The 15,741-nt window shown below is 41.3% G+C and overlaps 1 protein-coding gene across 7 annotated transcripts in view; it reads right to left on the bottom strand.

The window, feature by feature from the left end:
* EPS8 (epidermal growth factor receptor pathway substrate 8) overlaps window positions 1-15,741 on the bottom strand; it is a 119,140-nt gene that overhangs the window by 22,568 nt on the left and 80,831 nt on the right. For all 7 annotated transcript variants that reach the window (XM_056482478.1, XM_056482481.1, XM_056482476.1 and 4 more), the window contains 9 exons: window positions 15,300-15,461; window positions 14,954-15,103; window positions 12,653-12,735; window positions 9,314-9,450; window positions 6,088-6,161; window positions 4,933-5,059; window positions 4,509-4,597; window positions 2,262-2,336; window positions 1,539-1,687 (listed from right to left, as the gene is read on the bottom strand). In XM_056482478.1, the coding sequence (XP_056338453.1) occupies window positions 1,539-1,687; window positions 2,262-2,336; window positions 4,509-4,597; window positions 4,933-5,059; window positions 6,088-6,161; window positions 9,314-9,450; window positions 12,653-12,735; window positions 14,954-15,103; window positions 15,300-15,461 (1,046 nt within the window). The remainder of the gene's footprint in view (window positions 1-1,538; window positions 1,688-2,261; window positions 2,337-4,508; window positions 4,598-4,932; window positions 5,060-6,087; window positions 6,162-9,313; window positions 9,451-12,652; window positions 12,736-14,953; window positions 15,104-15,299; window positions 15,462-15,741) is intronic.

The following is a 15,741-nucleotide window of genomic DNA, read 5'->3' as shown; positions in this document are numbered from 1 at the left end:
TAGTATGGAAGAGAGTATAGGAGTTTTATTAGTATATAGCCAGAATTTACTTATTTATTTATTTATTTAGTATAGTAGTTTTATTACTATACAGGCAGAATCATGCCAGAACAGAGAGAAACAGCAGAACACATTTATCAACCTCAACTATCCTCCCTGCAGTGCCCTGCAGAAGGAGTTTGCTGCTAAAATGCTAAAACACAACAAACTTCTGCTTATAGCAAAGGATGGGTAACAGGAGAATCAGTCAAAAACAAATCTAGGACTTGTTTAATGGTGAGACACGGGGGAAAATGTTGCAATGCTCTATTTGTATAAAACTACCAACAAGAGACTTCAGAGAAACAGCTTTGTATGCAGGTATGAAGCATGGATGCTTAGGAGGCCTAGCTACACCAAAACCAAAAAAACAAACAATATCTTTTAAAGACATAAACCCCACCCAACTCTACATGCTCCAGGAACAATATTATCATCATATTGGCTGTTTTATAGTATATAGATCTTTATAAAGTACTGTACTACTTTTCAGGGTTCCATTAGGATTTTCTGTTGCAACACCAAACACCAAAATTAATGCTTTCCTGCTCTGCCTGTGCATTACACACAGCACTCTGTCCCCATATAAATGACTGTGCCTTCACAGTGGAAGCAGAATCAGGAATGGACATTGCAGTCCTTGAACAGGCTCCTTGCTGACACTGCTCAGAATCAAGGGACAAATGCTGCCAGTGACATGGGCAGCAATGTCAGCAATGGGAATTACAGGGCTTGGCCTGTAATCCCTGATTTTATCATTCCCCTCTCACCATCAATTCTAATCTGCACAGATCAGCCAGCTCCATTTAAAGTGCTTTATTCTTCACTACCAAACATGAGCTATTTCTCTTCCCATTACCCTTTTTCAGGATAAACTAAACAAATGAAGTAGTTCCCAAGACAAAGAGCCCAGTGATCCATTTTCCCTGCACAGGGCTCCAATGCCATTTCCACTCCTTCCATGCAGCTCCCTATAGCTTTTAATCAACCAAATAATTAATAAAATCATTAATAAAAACAAAATCCATCTGGTAGACATTTGTGTTCCAATCTGAAATTTTAAGAGCAAGGATGAATAAACACAAAAAACTGCATTTCCAGCCCAAGTGATTGCATAACTTCATCATCATCAAATGTACTTATCTGCCACAGATTATAGAGTTGAAATGCACTTGGCTAATTTTTTTCTTTTGCATATTCAATTCACCTAATTTCAAGCAAAGACAAATTTTTAACTTTTAAGAATTATTGGAAATTGAAAACAGACATTTGTAGCTATTATTTAATATTTTGCCATTCTTTGTTGCACCTTCAAATTCTCTCCTTGAGATCTCAAATCCCAGTGAAACGAAAGAATTCCTTTGCAAAACCTTCAAAGAACTCTTCTCAAGAGTCCAAATCCTAACAAAGTGATACTGAATTTATTGGGGGCTGGATAAGACCATGTCAATAAACTTGATTTAGAGAATGTTGTGTAGAATGTGAGGGATTTCTCTCACCTGGCTTTGGTCCATGAGTCCCCCAGGGACATCCAGAGCTGCCCCTCCTCGCTGGTGATGGTGTATCTCAGGAAGTCTATGGTGTCCTTGGTCAGGAGGGGGCTGAGCACTGTGCTGGCAAGCTCTGGGCCTCCTGTTGTCTGCACCACCTAAATCCAAGGATTAAAACAATGCCAGGAACATACAGGTTGTCAGGAAGTGACTGGGAATTGATGGTATCTACAGTGCTGCTAGGAAACAGTCATTGCTCACAAAAACACCCCCCAGAAGTAAAAACCCCTCTGAGAACCCAACAGTGTGTCTTGATGTCCTACAAATTAACTAAACTATTTATTGCTGGAGAACTGGTCACCAACCATTTTTTATTTAGGCAGTGTTTATGCTTTACTGATCAAAGCCACACATACTTCCATTAAATATGCTTTCAACTCTCCTCCTGCATTATGTAGAGAACCTCAATTTTTTAGTGCTAGTTAAAAGTTATAATGGCAAAGTGTAACACAAGGCTGAAGATGATTTAAATGAATACATTTAATGGAAGGAAAAATATGCAGAAAAGGATATAAATTATTTTTCAAAGAAAACCTCACCCTGAGATACAAACATTTCTCCTTACTTACTGTCCAGGGACACAACATTTCAATCTTGTAATAATTGAAAAGGTTACAGAGCATATGTACAAGAGTTCTGAAGGTAAACACTTAGAAAACTGTAAAACCTTACCATATGTAGTGGGGTGAAGAGAAAATGAACCAGATCAGCTGCACTGGGATTTTGGATATGGAACTTCAACTTGGCCTGAAGGAAAAAAACAAAGGGTGCATTTTAGGAAGCATTTAACTATAGAGACAATAAATACTTGACATAAGAATGGCCATCCCTGCCTGGCCTGCAACACCCACTTAGTGCAAGTGCTCTTGACTCCATGCACATTTTAGCACTTATTGTGCAAAACAAGAAGTTCCACACCCAAATTACATGCTTTGTGAAGAAATATCTCCTTTGGAAATCTTTTATGAGTATTCTGCAAATTCTCCAAATAAAACTAAATTGTCCTTCTCAACTCACTTTTTCTAGCAATTCTCATAACCATTTACAGACTTATTTTGGTATTCCTGAATCTGGTCTTTTCCAAGTTGAAGTAATTCCTTCAACCATTCTTGTCCACCCTGGACCTTCTCCAGTTTGGTTGCACTGGCAAAAAAAATCAGGCCAGGTAACAAAATGGTGAATTGAGGCTTTCTGTTAATGTTCTGTTGTCTTTTTTTCCCCTCATGGTTTTTACCATTTGCTTGGTTGGTCACACTGAACAGATTTCTTTCTCCCAAGAATCTCTGTTACATCAACATTTTGTTCTGATTTGTTCTGTATATGTGATTTTTCCTCACCAGTCCATGACTATGCCATCTATCAACAGTAAATTGCATCTATTACTTTATCTGTTACAATATTTCCACAAAAAACCTCTGAGATCATCAACCAACCTACAACCAAACACCACCATAAAAAAAAAAAATATTCTAAAAACCCCAAATCATTAAAATTCACTGACAGAGCTCCTTGGAGAATTTCTTTTATCTACTGATCACCCATTGGCTTTGCAGGCTCCAGAAATAAGAAACCCAAATGTGCTTTAAAGAGTAGTTCCTATTGCATTTTGCCATCTGTTCCTCAAACTGCTGCTGGCTACCCTTGTTCTGCTTTTACATCCAACTGTCCCTCCAAATGAAGAAAGGAGGAGGAGGATGTGTTTTTGCTGCTAATAACTTCCTCTGCATTGTTCCTCAGTCATAACAACCCAGTCCCAGACTATCTAGAGCTTTTTGACAGATGGAAGGCATTTCTAGAAGCTTCCAGCATGAGGTTTTAAAACTACTTCCATTCTACTTGAAGATTTCATTCTTCTAGCTACTCATTTTCTTTGTAAACCTTTTCTTCATTTTATACAGTTCTCCTTGCCTGACATAAAGCACAAATTTCAGGCTTTTGTTGCTCCTGCAAAGATGCTGAAGCAAAGCATTGCTAAAGCATTGTCACAGCACAGAACCAGGTCCCAGATGCTGCTGAGCATCAGAACAATTGCTGTGACTTCTCCTGAACAGAAGAGAAAGACTCAAAGATGCACAGCTTGGTTTTGGGTAAAAAACTAATTTAAATGCAGAATGTAGTAGAAAGAATGGGAAAAAAAACCACTGAACATTCCATCTTTTACTGAGAAGGATAAACACATTCCAAGATATTCATGCTCCCTCAAAACAACAATCCCTTAAGGTCAGAACCACAACACTTGATGCAGCTTGTTTGGGGGGTTTTTTAAAGATATTTTTAACATGTCTAAATATTTCTGCAACCAGAATTCATTTCCCAGGAGGAAGAAAGAAGCTGATTTGACTCAGTGGATCCAAGAGCAGTTTTCCCCACTGGCATAGCCTCCCCAGCAGTTGGAAGGACAGTCAGTGTCTGACAGTAAATGTTTTGGGAGTGTCCCACGTGCTGCCTCCCTTGAACAGGAGACTCCCACTTGCAGAAGAGGAGATGCCAGCAGAAGGCTCTTGAATTATCACCTCTGCTTATGGAGAACCTATAAAGAAACAGCAATTTGTTGGATGGAACACCCTGAGGCCAGAAGGTCCTGGGTAATGATGGCAACAAGCACAGGGAGTCTGATGGGCATGGCTGAAAAAAATCAAATTAAGGCCACAGCTGGTGATGCTGGCAAACTAAACAGAGCTGTGAGCCCCACAGACCTTCCTGGAAATTCTTCTATGATTCAAAAGGCAAATTTCCCAAGTTAAAGGCTTTAAAGAACCAGGAAAGGAAGAAACACAATGGTGCTGAACACCAAATTTGCTCATGTAGCCACTGTGCAGAGAACCTGAGCAGCAGCATCCCAAATCAGAGGCCAAGGTGGCCCAGAGGTGCCAGCCCTGCTCTGGCTCTCATCTCAGACCACTGACTGCTGTCACTTACCAGGAGATTGAAGCCATGCTTGAATTTTTGGAAGCAGTCAACAAATTCATCTGGAGGTGGTGGCTTTGCACGGAGAGTGAGAACACCCTCTGGTGAACAAAATGAGATTTTTATACACCTGTTTATCTCTGTATATATTCCAGAAACATTGCAGATATAGGAAACAACAAAGCACACATTAAATTTACTATCTTACAGAATTCTGTAAATATTCTTTGGTCACATCTCTCATTTGACAATTCCCACTGACTTCAAGCAAATTATTTTCATAGGTTTCCCTCTAAGCATATACTGTGTATGAACCTTTGAGCTCAAATTGAGAGAAAACTGCTACATTGATTAAGAAAAACTACACAAAAAGCCATTTCCTAGCTCCTTCAATGATCCTGAGAGAAACAGAATTGTCTGCATTATGAACTCTTACCTCCAGGTCCTTTCTTTTTACTTTTTTTAGTTTTCTTCCTCTTTGACAGTTCAGCAAATGCTTCAGCAGCTTTTTGCAGTTTGGTAACAAAATACTCTATGTCATCCAAAATATGGTTCAGAATTTGCTGTGGGAGAAAAGAAAAGTAACTGTTTTCTCTGCAGAATCTATAGCAGAAATACTCCAGAAATTGAAATGTCCAGATCCCCAGATACCAATAGCTTCCTTGGAACAAATTCCATATGCTGGAATTAAACATTCCATATTGTGCTTTTAAATTTACATACCTGTAAAGTATTTTATTTAATTTGCTTTTTTAAAAGTAGGTCCACTGGAAGTTTTCAAAATATGTGTAAGAATACAGTTAAGCTCAGATTGAAATTACACAATTTACTTCCACATTATATTTTTGCTGAGAGCCCACAAAAAAATGCAATTATTTGAATGGACAGCATATTCATAAAGAGTATAACTTCATAATCTCCTTTAGCACTAAGTACTGAGCTATTTGGTGAAGCTCTCTACAAATTAAGCTGTTTGTGGAGAAGAGCTCTTTGAAGAATTGATTTCAAAGAGCAACTGGAGAAGAATGAATGAACCCTGAGGGAAAGCACAAAGACACCAATCCAGCAGTCCCAATGTGCTTTTCTCAAAAAACCCTCTGATGTTGCTGAAGGCAATGGCAGAGTGGAGAAGTGGAGATTACAAATGACACATGGGGCAAAATTTGATCTTGCATATTCCATAGAACATGCCCAAATATTGTTGCTTATTGGTCCACCTGTCTTCAGAAATGATCATATTTATATTCCAGGTATTACACACATCCAAGTCCTGCTAAACTGATGGAATTTTTTTTTATCCTTACAAAGTTTGCTGAAATCAGTCTACTTAAAAATTTACAATTTATATTTCCAGCTCTTTACAGCAGAAAGCTTGTCATCAACATTCAGTGTGTTTTTCTTTCTTTTTAAAAAAGAAAATTAAGAAAAGAAACTGCCACCTGTTCATTTTAGCTCTACCACAACCAGCAGAGGCTGCTTGGAAAGATTTTCTCCAGAACTGAATTTCCCATGTGGAGAAAAGTCTTCCCACAAAGGAGAGCAGCATAATTTCACAGATATGAAGCAGAATTATTTGTAGATTCTCACTTACAACATCTCTGTCAATCCTGGCTGCTATCATCTCTGCTGTTTCCTCCTGCTCAGGGTATTGTCTGTGCTTTTCATCTGCAAAGAGTGAAGACAATAAAACATGCATATTTCTGGGATTAGCATATTAGTATATAACAATTTCTATACAGTTTATGGTTTGAAGTACACTACTGTAAGAAAAAGATGACAAAACTCTACCATTCCCTTTGCAAGGACTCCACACAAGCTGAAAATATTGCACCTTAACACCTGATCCTGTCAGGGCTCACAAAAAAAGCTTCTGTAGGTGCTTTCAGTTTACTTAACTGCATAAATGAAGTTAATTGCAGGAGTATTTTAAAAATAAAAAAAAAATTCAACACAAAGTGGCAGATTATAAATGCAACATAATTAGGAATCATCCCATTTTGCAAAATATGCTGAAAGCTACTGCAGCAGAAGCAAGAAGAAAGAGTGCAGTGGCTTTGAAGACAATTCTTATGTAAAAAGTTATTAGCAAAAAGGGATGCCAAGTCTGGAAGCACAGAAAGAAGAGAGAATGAAGTGATAGAACTGGTATTTCCAAATAACACCCAGAGTCAGTGACTCTTCTGAAAGTAACAATGAATTTTTTGAGGAATTAGAAGTCTTGCATTTTTAATCTACACTAAGTACTGCCCTGCAATAGTGAACAGGTGGGATTTCAATAAACACATTTTAGAAAAGATCCACCTGAGTGGAATAAAAGGAACTGCAGGAGCTCAGATCCACAGCTCATCTGACAAGACACTAAACCAATGAAACTTTTCTGATGTGAGAACCCAAGCAGAAGAACAAGACAACCTTTACTCAAAACAGATGTAATACTGTAGGTACACAGATTAAACAGTTCTTAACATTTCAGATTTCACTGAATATTTGTATTTGTTTTCTTTGTGTAGTTGTGTACTTAACTGATAGAGATATAGTTTAATAAAACTAAAACTATAATGAATCCAAGGGTTTTTAATGGTTCAGTCTTAATATTTATTATTAAAAGAGCCCAAGCAAACAAACTAAAAGAGATTTAATCTTAACCTTTTTAGTCTGTTTATTATAAAGATAAATTTAATATAAATAAGTAATTCTCATCTCAAGTCACCTTTTAATTAATTATTATACTTTTTAGTTTTCCAAAATATTTGGTCCTTCCACTGAGGAGAGCATCACCATTATTGTGCTACTGTCACAGCCTTCAAAAAAATCAAAACCTGGAACCCACACCCAGCTAAGCACAAGTAAAGCAGCTCTGACCAGGAACCCAGAAGATGGTAAACGACAATTTAAATAATGACAGGCAGATCTTTCCCCCCAGATCAAGCAGCAGGAGCTTGAGGCATTCCAAACCAGGCTGGGAATTGGGATCCAGGAGGGGCTGACCTTGTGCAACAGCCAGAAAATCATTCCAAAATCACCTCTGCTATTGCCAAGCAGCACAAACCACACTGCTGGAGCCCAGGGACACTCACACACCCACTCTGGAGCCCAGGGACACCCACAGACCCACTCTGGAGCACAGGGACACCCACACACCCACTCTGGAGCACAGGGACACTCACAGACCCACTCTGGAGCACAGGGACACTCACACACCCACTCTGGATCACACTGACACTCACAGACCCACTCTGGAGCCCAGGGACACCCACACACCCACTCTGGAGCACAGGGACACTCACAGACCCACTCTGGAGCACACTGACACTCACACACCCACTCTGGAGCCCAGGGACACTCACACACCCACTCTGGAGCCCAGGGACACTCACAAACCCACTCTGGAGCACACTGACACTCACACACCCACTCTGGAGCCCAGGGACACTCACTCACCCACTCTGGAGCACAGGGACACTCACACACCCCCTCTGGAGCCCAGGGACACTCACAGACCCACTCTGGGGCACACTGGCACTCACAGACCCACTCTGGAGCCCAGGGACACTCACACACCCACTCTGGAGCCCAGGGACACTCACAGACCCACTCTGGAGCACAGGGACACTCACAAACCCACTCTGGAGCACACTGACACCCACACACCCACTCTGGGGCACACTGACACCCACACATCCCCTCTGGGGCACACTGGCACCCACACACCCCCTCTGGGGCACACTGACACCCACACTCCCCCTCTGGGGCACACTGGCACTCACACACCCCCTCTGGGGCACACTGACACTCACACACCCCCTCTGGGGCACACTGACACTCACACACCCCCTCTGGGGCACACTGGCACCCACACACCCTCTCTGGGGCACACTGACACCCACACACCCCCTCTGGGGCACACTGACACTCACACACCCCCTCTGGGGCACACTGACACTCACACACCCCCTCTGGGGCACACTGACACTCACACACCCACTCTGGGGCACACTGGCACCCACACACCCTCTCTGGGGCACACTGACACTCACACACCCCCTCTGGGGCACTCTGGCACTCACACACCCCCTCTGGGGCACACTGGCACTCACACTCCCCCTCTGGGGCACACTGGCACCCACACACCCCCTCTGGGGCACACTGACACCCACACACCCACTCTGGGGCACACTGGCACCCACACACCCCCTCTGGAGCACAGGGACACTCACACACCCCCTCTGGGGCACACTGACACCCACACACCCCCTCTGGAGCCCAGGGACACCCACACACCCCCTCTGGGGCACACTGGCACCCACACACCCCCTCTGGGGCACACTGACACCCACACACCCCCTCTGGGGCACACTGACACCCACACACCCCCTCTGGGGCACACTGACACCCACACACCCCCTCTGGGGCACACTGGCACCCACACACCCCCTCTGGGGCACACTGACACCCACACACCCCCTCTGGGGCACACTGACACCCACACACCCCCTCTGGGGCACACTGACACCCACACACCCCCTCTGGGGCACACTGGCACCCACACACCCCCTCTGGGGCACACTGACACCCACACACCCCCTCTGGGGCACACTGACACCCACACACCCCCTCTGGGGCACACTGACACCCACACACCCTCTCTGGGGCACACTGACACCCACACACCCCCTCTGGATCACACTGACACTCACACACCCACTCTGGATCACACTGACACCCACACACCCCCTCTGGGGCACACTGACACCCACACACCCCCTCTGGGGCACACTGGCACTCACACATCCCCTCTGGGGCACTCTGGCACTCACAGTCTCCCTGCTCCGACGCCCACGCCGACCAGGCCGCCACGCGGCTCCGCACGTCCACCTGCGCCAGGGTCCCGGGGGGCACCGGGGCAGGAGCCCGGGGGGGAGGAGGGATGGCACTGTCAGCCCTGGAGATCATCCTGCAGGGACAGAGAGAGCCCACAGGGTGGTGGGGTGTGAAAAACAGGGGTCCCTAGGAGCCCTTCAAAAAGCTTTAGGAAATTAAAATGAATTACTGATATTAATCTATCAAAGTATATTAACACAGACATGAAACAGAGGTGCAAGCTTTAGTTTTAAGTAAGTAGAAATGTTATTAATTACATACATATGAAGTAAAAGCATAAATCTTAGTTTTAAGTAAGAAGCCTTACAATCTAATGTAAAAGAAGTTTCAAATACAAGCTGCAGTGAGAGCTCAAAAACACAGTTCTAGACATAATAAAAGTGCAGTAAGAATATTGCTTACATTCTTCAGATAGAACAGATAGGCTGTATGAACAAGTTATGCATAAACTTTTGTATTATAAACTAGAATTCCAGTAGATTTAGAAGAAATGCTTTGGATTTGTGTTTTTAGCTCATTAGGTAATTTGTCAATAAGAATCCATATATTGGAGTGAGAGCTCTCTCACTCTCTCTTCCTCCACCATCATCATCATCACTACCAGCACAAGAAAGAAGAGGAGGAAGAACAAAAGAACAGAAGGAGAAAGGCCAGCGAAAGCAAGTAGAAATGTTATTGAGTTGCATACATATGTAGTAATAGCATAAATCTTAGTTTAAAGTAAGAATATGTTTTAAGTGCCTTGAAGAGCAAAAGCCTTAAAATCTAGTGTAAAAAGTTTCAAAAACAAGCTGCAGTGAGAGCTCAAAAACACAGTTCTAGACACAATAAAAGTGCAGTAAGAATATTGCTTACATTCTTCAGATAGAACAGATAGGCTGTATGAACAAGTTATGCATAAACTTTTGTATTATAAACTAGAATTCCAATAGATTTAGAAGAAATGCTTTGGATTTGTGTTTTTAGCTCATTAGGTAATTTGTCAATAAGAATCCATATATTGGAGTGAGAGCTCTCTCACTCTCTTCCTCCACCATCATCATCATCATCACTACCAGCACATGAAAGAAGAAGAGGAAGAACAAAAGAACAGAAGGAGAAAGGCCAGGGAGCATCTGCCTCTGGGGACCCTGTACCAGGCTGCAGCCCCTACTCAGGATTCTGTACCAAGGAACTGCTCTCCTGCCCCTGCCCAGGACTTCACTTCTATTTGGGACTCTCTGCCAAAACCTTTAACACTTTAACACTTGGGACTCTTTGTCTTTTGAGACTGATGTGCCTTTACAACAATTTTACAGCAGCCAACAATTGCTCTGCTCTTTGAAAACCTAAACCCATAAGAATCCTGACAACAAATGACACTGGAAGGTAAAATGTTCTGCTCTTTAGTGGAACTGTTTTTTAGTTCTCTGGATCAGAGGAAACCAGGAGGCTCCACAAGGACCTCCTGACTGCAGACCATGCTGTGTAAGCAGCCCCCAAGACCACGGTGTGTAAACATGTTGAACACAGCAGGAAACCCACTCCATGTGGGAGTCAGCAAATCCTTGTCACCTGGGAAATCCCCAAGAGCATGACCAGACCTGCTTTACACAGATAAATTCAGTGGCTTGGGCTTATTAGGTGGCATTTTTACCACCACATGCAGTTGTAAGGGAGGGAACTTTTCTTTTGTGTGAGAAAAAATTAGAAGATTTGAACCTACCTTTCAGCCATCACAAATCAAGTGTCTAGTCCCCTAAGTCTGGCCAGTTGTCAACCACCTTTTGCTCAGAACCCTACCAACAAAACCAAGTTCACTGGCTGATCTGTTTTGTAACAGAGCCCTTTTCATCCTGTCTTGATACAAACATATCATTGTTCCCACCTGCAGTTTTCCAGTTCTGTAAGGAAAGGGGTCTTTGAATTCATTCTGCAGCTTGATACCAACAGACCAAAAAAAAAACCCAAAAAAACCCCAAAAATAATCACAGTGGCTCCTGTCATATCTATCCCCCATTCCTTCCCCTTCTAGTTTAAAAACTAGATCTTCACCTTAAATTCATCTATTATAAACCCATTTCATTCACAGCATTCAACAAGACCACCAAACATCAAATAAAACAACAACAACAAAAAATTGCTTTGCCTTTCCTTTCTCCAGTCCCCTTTCACTCATCAACAGCCTCTCAGCACCTCAGCAGTGCCCCAGACCCTCAGAGGGGCAGGGGGGTCTCTCCTGTGACCAAAGCCAGCAGGGATGGCACAGGAGCCAAGAGGGGGAACCAGTGCTCAGCTGTCACCCACCTTTGACCCCTGGGCCTCACAGCCCTGGAGACTGATATCTGAGATTATTTGTCCCAGCAGATGTACTGACCTACATTCCTTCCCCAGTTAAACCTCATTAATTTCCCAGCACATCCAGTGTATTGAGTCCCTCTGGATTGCCCCTCAGTGCTTATACCTGGTTTGCAACAGTCCCACAAATGGTAAAGTCTATTTATTTCATTTTAAACCTGCAAATAGAGTTAGACCCAGTTCAGGTTCTCTTTTGTTTTTCTAGGAGTGCCCCTTGCTCCAGGAAATGTTCATGATTTGCACATCAGGGATCCAGAACTATTATACATTCATTCTAATTTTTGTCCAGCAGAGACTTCTCTATCTGAGCACATTTATTATTGATGCTATCAACATGCAGTTACACACTGAATTTCCTACAAGCTACTACCATCACCATTCAGTATCTAATATATTTGTGCCTTTGCTACATCTCATTTCTGAACCAAACAGATTCTTTCCCCCACATTTTTGAACTGGCAGAGAATATTTTGCTACCAGGGAAACAAGAATTCTTCAGCATCATTAAACAGGCAGGCAGGAAGATTATTAAATCTTCAGTTGCTGTTTTATTTAACATCTTCAGATCCCAAAAGCTTTTAGCATAATCTTATTTACTTGGAGTTATGGGGAATTTGAGTTTTTTAATTTAAATTCTGAACTCCTTGACCCATATGCAGAACTGACACATGAAATGCCATTCTCTAAGTGGAATTGATCTCAGTTGTTCCCATCACAAAGGCAGAATTGGGAAAGGTAAGACTGCCACTATAAATGGACAGAAGATGAGAAAATTATTAAAGCAAGATGTGGTTTTAATACACATGGCTTTGGAAATATATTATTAGCTAGAAGGAAAAGAGTTCAAGCCCCCCAAAAAGCCCCAAAAGACAGCAGGCCAACCTGGAGAGCTTCTGAAAGCTGTCACAATATTTGATGCCAAGAAGTTGGATTTTTACCTCAGTGTTTCAAGCCTCTTCTTTTGTTTCCCACTTTTACTGTCACTGATTGCACTTTCAATATCTTCATGAATAAGGGTAGCCTAAGGAGACAGGAGCAGAAAATATCAGATCTTTGAAATAAATATCTCACCTTTAGATAGAGAATACCTTATCAAATCCCATTTATTTAAAAGCACCGGGACAAATTATTTTACACATAAAAAAAAAAAAAAAGGAATAAAATTTGGGAGTTGGTATTTTTGTCACTACTCCAGGCTCAAGCATTATCATCACACAAGTACATAATCTAGACATCAAATTTGTCTGTGCAGCTGTAATTACCTCAAGTCAACCACTATTGCATAAGCTAATTTTTCCCTCTGCATATGTAAATTTTGGTTGTCTTGAGTATTTTGTTTGTCTGAGACTATAAAAAGAAAATCTACTAAATATAGAAGCAGCAAAACTACTATAAATGGCATAAGCATTAAGAAAATAACTTGTAGATGACAATGAGACAATTTCCTTTCAGAAATAATGACAGCCTCCAATTTCTCTTTGTAACAGAAGATGAATTTTTCAGAAAATTCCCTGCTTTGTGCATTCCTGCCACTCCACAAGTGCAGTGTGCCCCCACCAGTGAAATTTTGATTCACATCTAAAGCATTGTTTTAATAGATCCAGCATTAAATGGGTCACAGCTTCTCACAGGATTTAGAATGCTGTTATGTATCTTCAGCTGACAAATTAATTTCCTGCAAGGGCTGTCAGAGCCCAAATCTGTCAGTGTCTGGCTCACTCTGCAAGGACCATGTCTTTCCTAGCACCCTCATCATGCAGAAGTGTGTATCTTTTTGGGAGGAATGTGTAACTTCTGCTGGGGCCAAAGACATTGTTGAATTTAGGATTCAAGGGGATTATGGGATTTTTCAGGTTATAATGTATTGCTCTACAGAATAGTTGTGATACTTTCAGTTTACAGAACTAATAGAAAAAAAATTGTAGGAGACCAGAGGTACTTAAACCTAGAAGAATTCCAATCATTCAATACTCTTGGTATTTACTATTTAATTTTTTTTTTGTGTTTATAAAATGTGGGAGTGCCCCAAATAGTATTGATTTTAACTAATTTTTTTTTTTTATTGCAGAGGCTCCTGGAGTTGCTTGTCTAATTCTAACACAAGCAGGAAAAAACCAACAGAGAAAGAACTAAACTTTCAACACCAGGAAAGTTTCATGGGTAAGGAAAAAAAACTAGGGTATGGGCACAGAATCAAACAATACTTGAGAACAAAGGGAGATACTGGACTTCCAAGTCAAGCTTATGCAATCTACATTATATGTGCAGAGGAACAGCTTGAAAAATAAAGAGACCAACTGTACACATTGGGAAGGGGGGTCCAAACACACCCCAATATTTAACACAATCCCCCCTGAACTTCTGTCAGGATCCCACTTCCCTGTGGAACAGCAAATTCTGTGCAACAAATCACACAATAATTAATCATCCTCACACCACTCTCACCACACTAATTCCAAAACTGTTACACAGTGTGATTAACAATCTGTTGTTTCAAGACAATAATACAAACTACTACAAAGGAATTAAGGAATCCCCATGAAATTATCCTCTGGAATTACAGAGAATAACTAACAGAATTAAAATTTATAACCTCAGAAATAAAGTAGTATTGCAGAATGCATTAAAAAATAATTTACACTTGAAGGTAATATTTTCATCAGAGACAAGCAACCTCTTTCCTTGTTTTGCCCCTCCTGCCAGGAATATTTTCCCTTTCAAGATCTCTCCAGCAGAGCAGGGATGCAGAGAGGTGAGAATGAAGAGAATGTTTAATTGTTCAGTGACAAAATGAAAGAGTAGGTAAAAGACTCAGAGCTCTGATGAGCTCTTTGCATATTACAAAATAAATTTGAGATAAATTATTTTACATCAGTTTTTTCAGAAGTGTGAAGGCATGCCATAGACATTTTCCAGAGCTTTATACATTTGCAAACCTAAATTAGCAGCTATAGAGTCCAAAAACCAGTATTTACAGTAAGGAAATATTTGAATATACACTAAGGATTCAGCTTAAATATTAGATTATTCCTTTACAATTCATACTACACTATATTTACTAACATACTCTAAGTAGTGCTGATATCATAAGTGCATTAAATTTATAACATTTCTATAAGAATAAAAGTACAGAATTATTTTCTATGAATCAGCTCATTTGTCTTTATCCACTGTGCTGGTCAATTCATACAATCTCCTCTATTCAAATAAGTCATAGCAGATCTCCACTGTTATCTTACCTTAACTTCATCACACTGGAAAAGATGCAAATCAGGCTTGTTTTGGGTTGGTTCTTTACATATTAATGCAAGAATTGAATTGTAGTTGCATGCATTCATCACAGCTTGGCAATGCTGAATTGTGCTTAAAGGAAAATTCTCCAGTTCATTCTGTCAGAAGAGGGAAAAAAAGAAAACACAAAATACCAGCTTACTATACAGTGTCCTGATCTCAGAAAAACTGCAGGAGCTAAAAAGGGAAAGTGATAATAAGCTAATTAAAATCCTCAATCTCACACACATCGTTTTTCTGCTCGCTCCCTTTTTCTGTCTCTCTGAAAATGAGCCTGTCACTCACAGCCCTTACCTTTGATTCCAAGTCCACCAAACTGACAGCTTTGTCATCCACTTGGAGAATCATGTCTTGAGTCCACACTTTGCCTTTGGCATCCAACAATTTCAGCTTCCTTATCCCATCATCCACTGTAATCATTGCCTCTTTTCGGTCCAGAACAAAGGTGGTCAAGTGCTGGTGAGAGGTACATTTAAAAGAAATTATGATTGCAATTTTCCCTATTGTTCAGGAGTGCCACTATTTAAATTGTCAGGAAGCAGCAATGCAAATTATTCATGAGTAAAAGTGCCTTTGTACATGACAGAGCCCACCTCTAAGACATGAGGGAGGCTGTTTAGTCCACAATGGCACTTCAAGTCAACTTCTTTTTGTAGTTTGCTTTTTGACACCCACTGTCATTTCCTCACTGCTGTAAGACTTGAAGGCACATTCTGACATCCTCCAGGTATCAGAG

The sequence above is a fragment of the Oenanthe melanoleuca genome, chromosome 1A (genome assembly GCF_029582105.1).
Source record: "Oenanthe melanoleuca isolate GR-GAL-2019-014 chromosome 1A, OMel1.0, whole genome shotgun sequence".
Lineage (NCBI taxonomy): Eukaryota > Metazoa > Chordata > Aves > Passeriformes > Muscicapidae > Oenanthe > Oenanthe melanoleuca.
The sequence above is the reverse complement of the archived record's forward strand: the minus strand, read 5'-3'. Positions and strand labels throughout refer to the sequence as shown.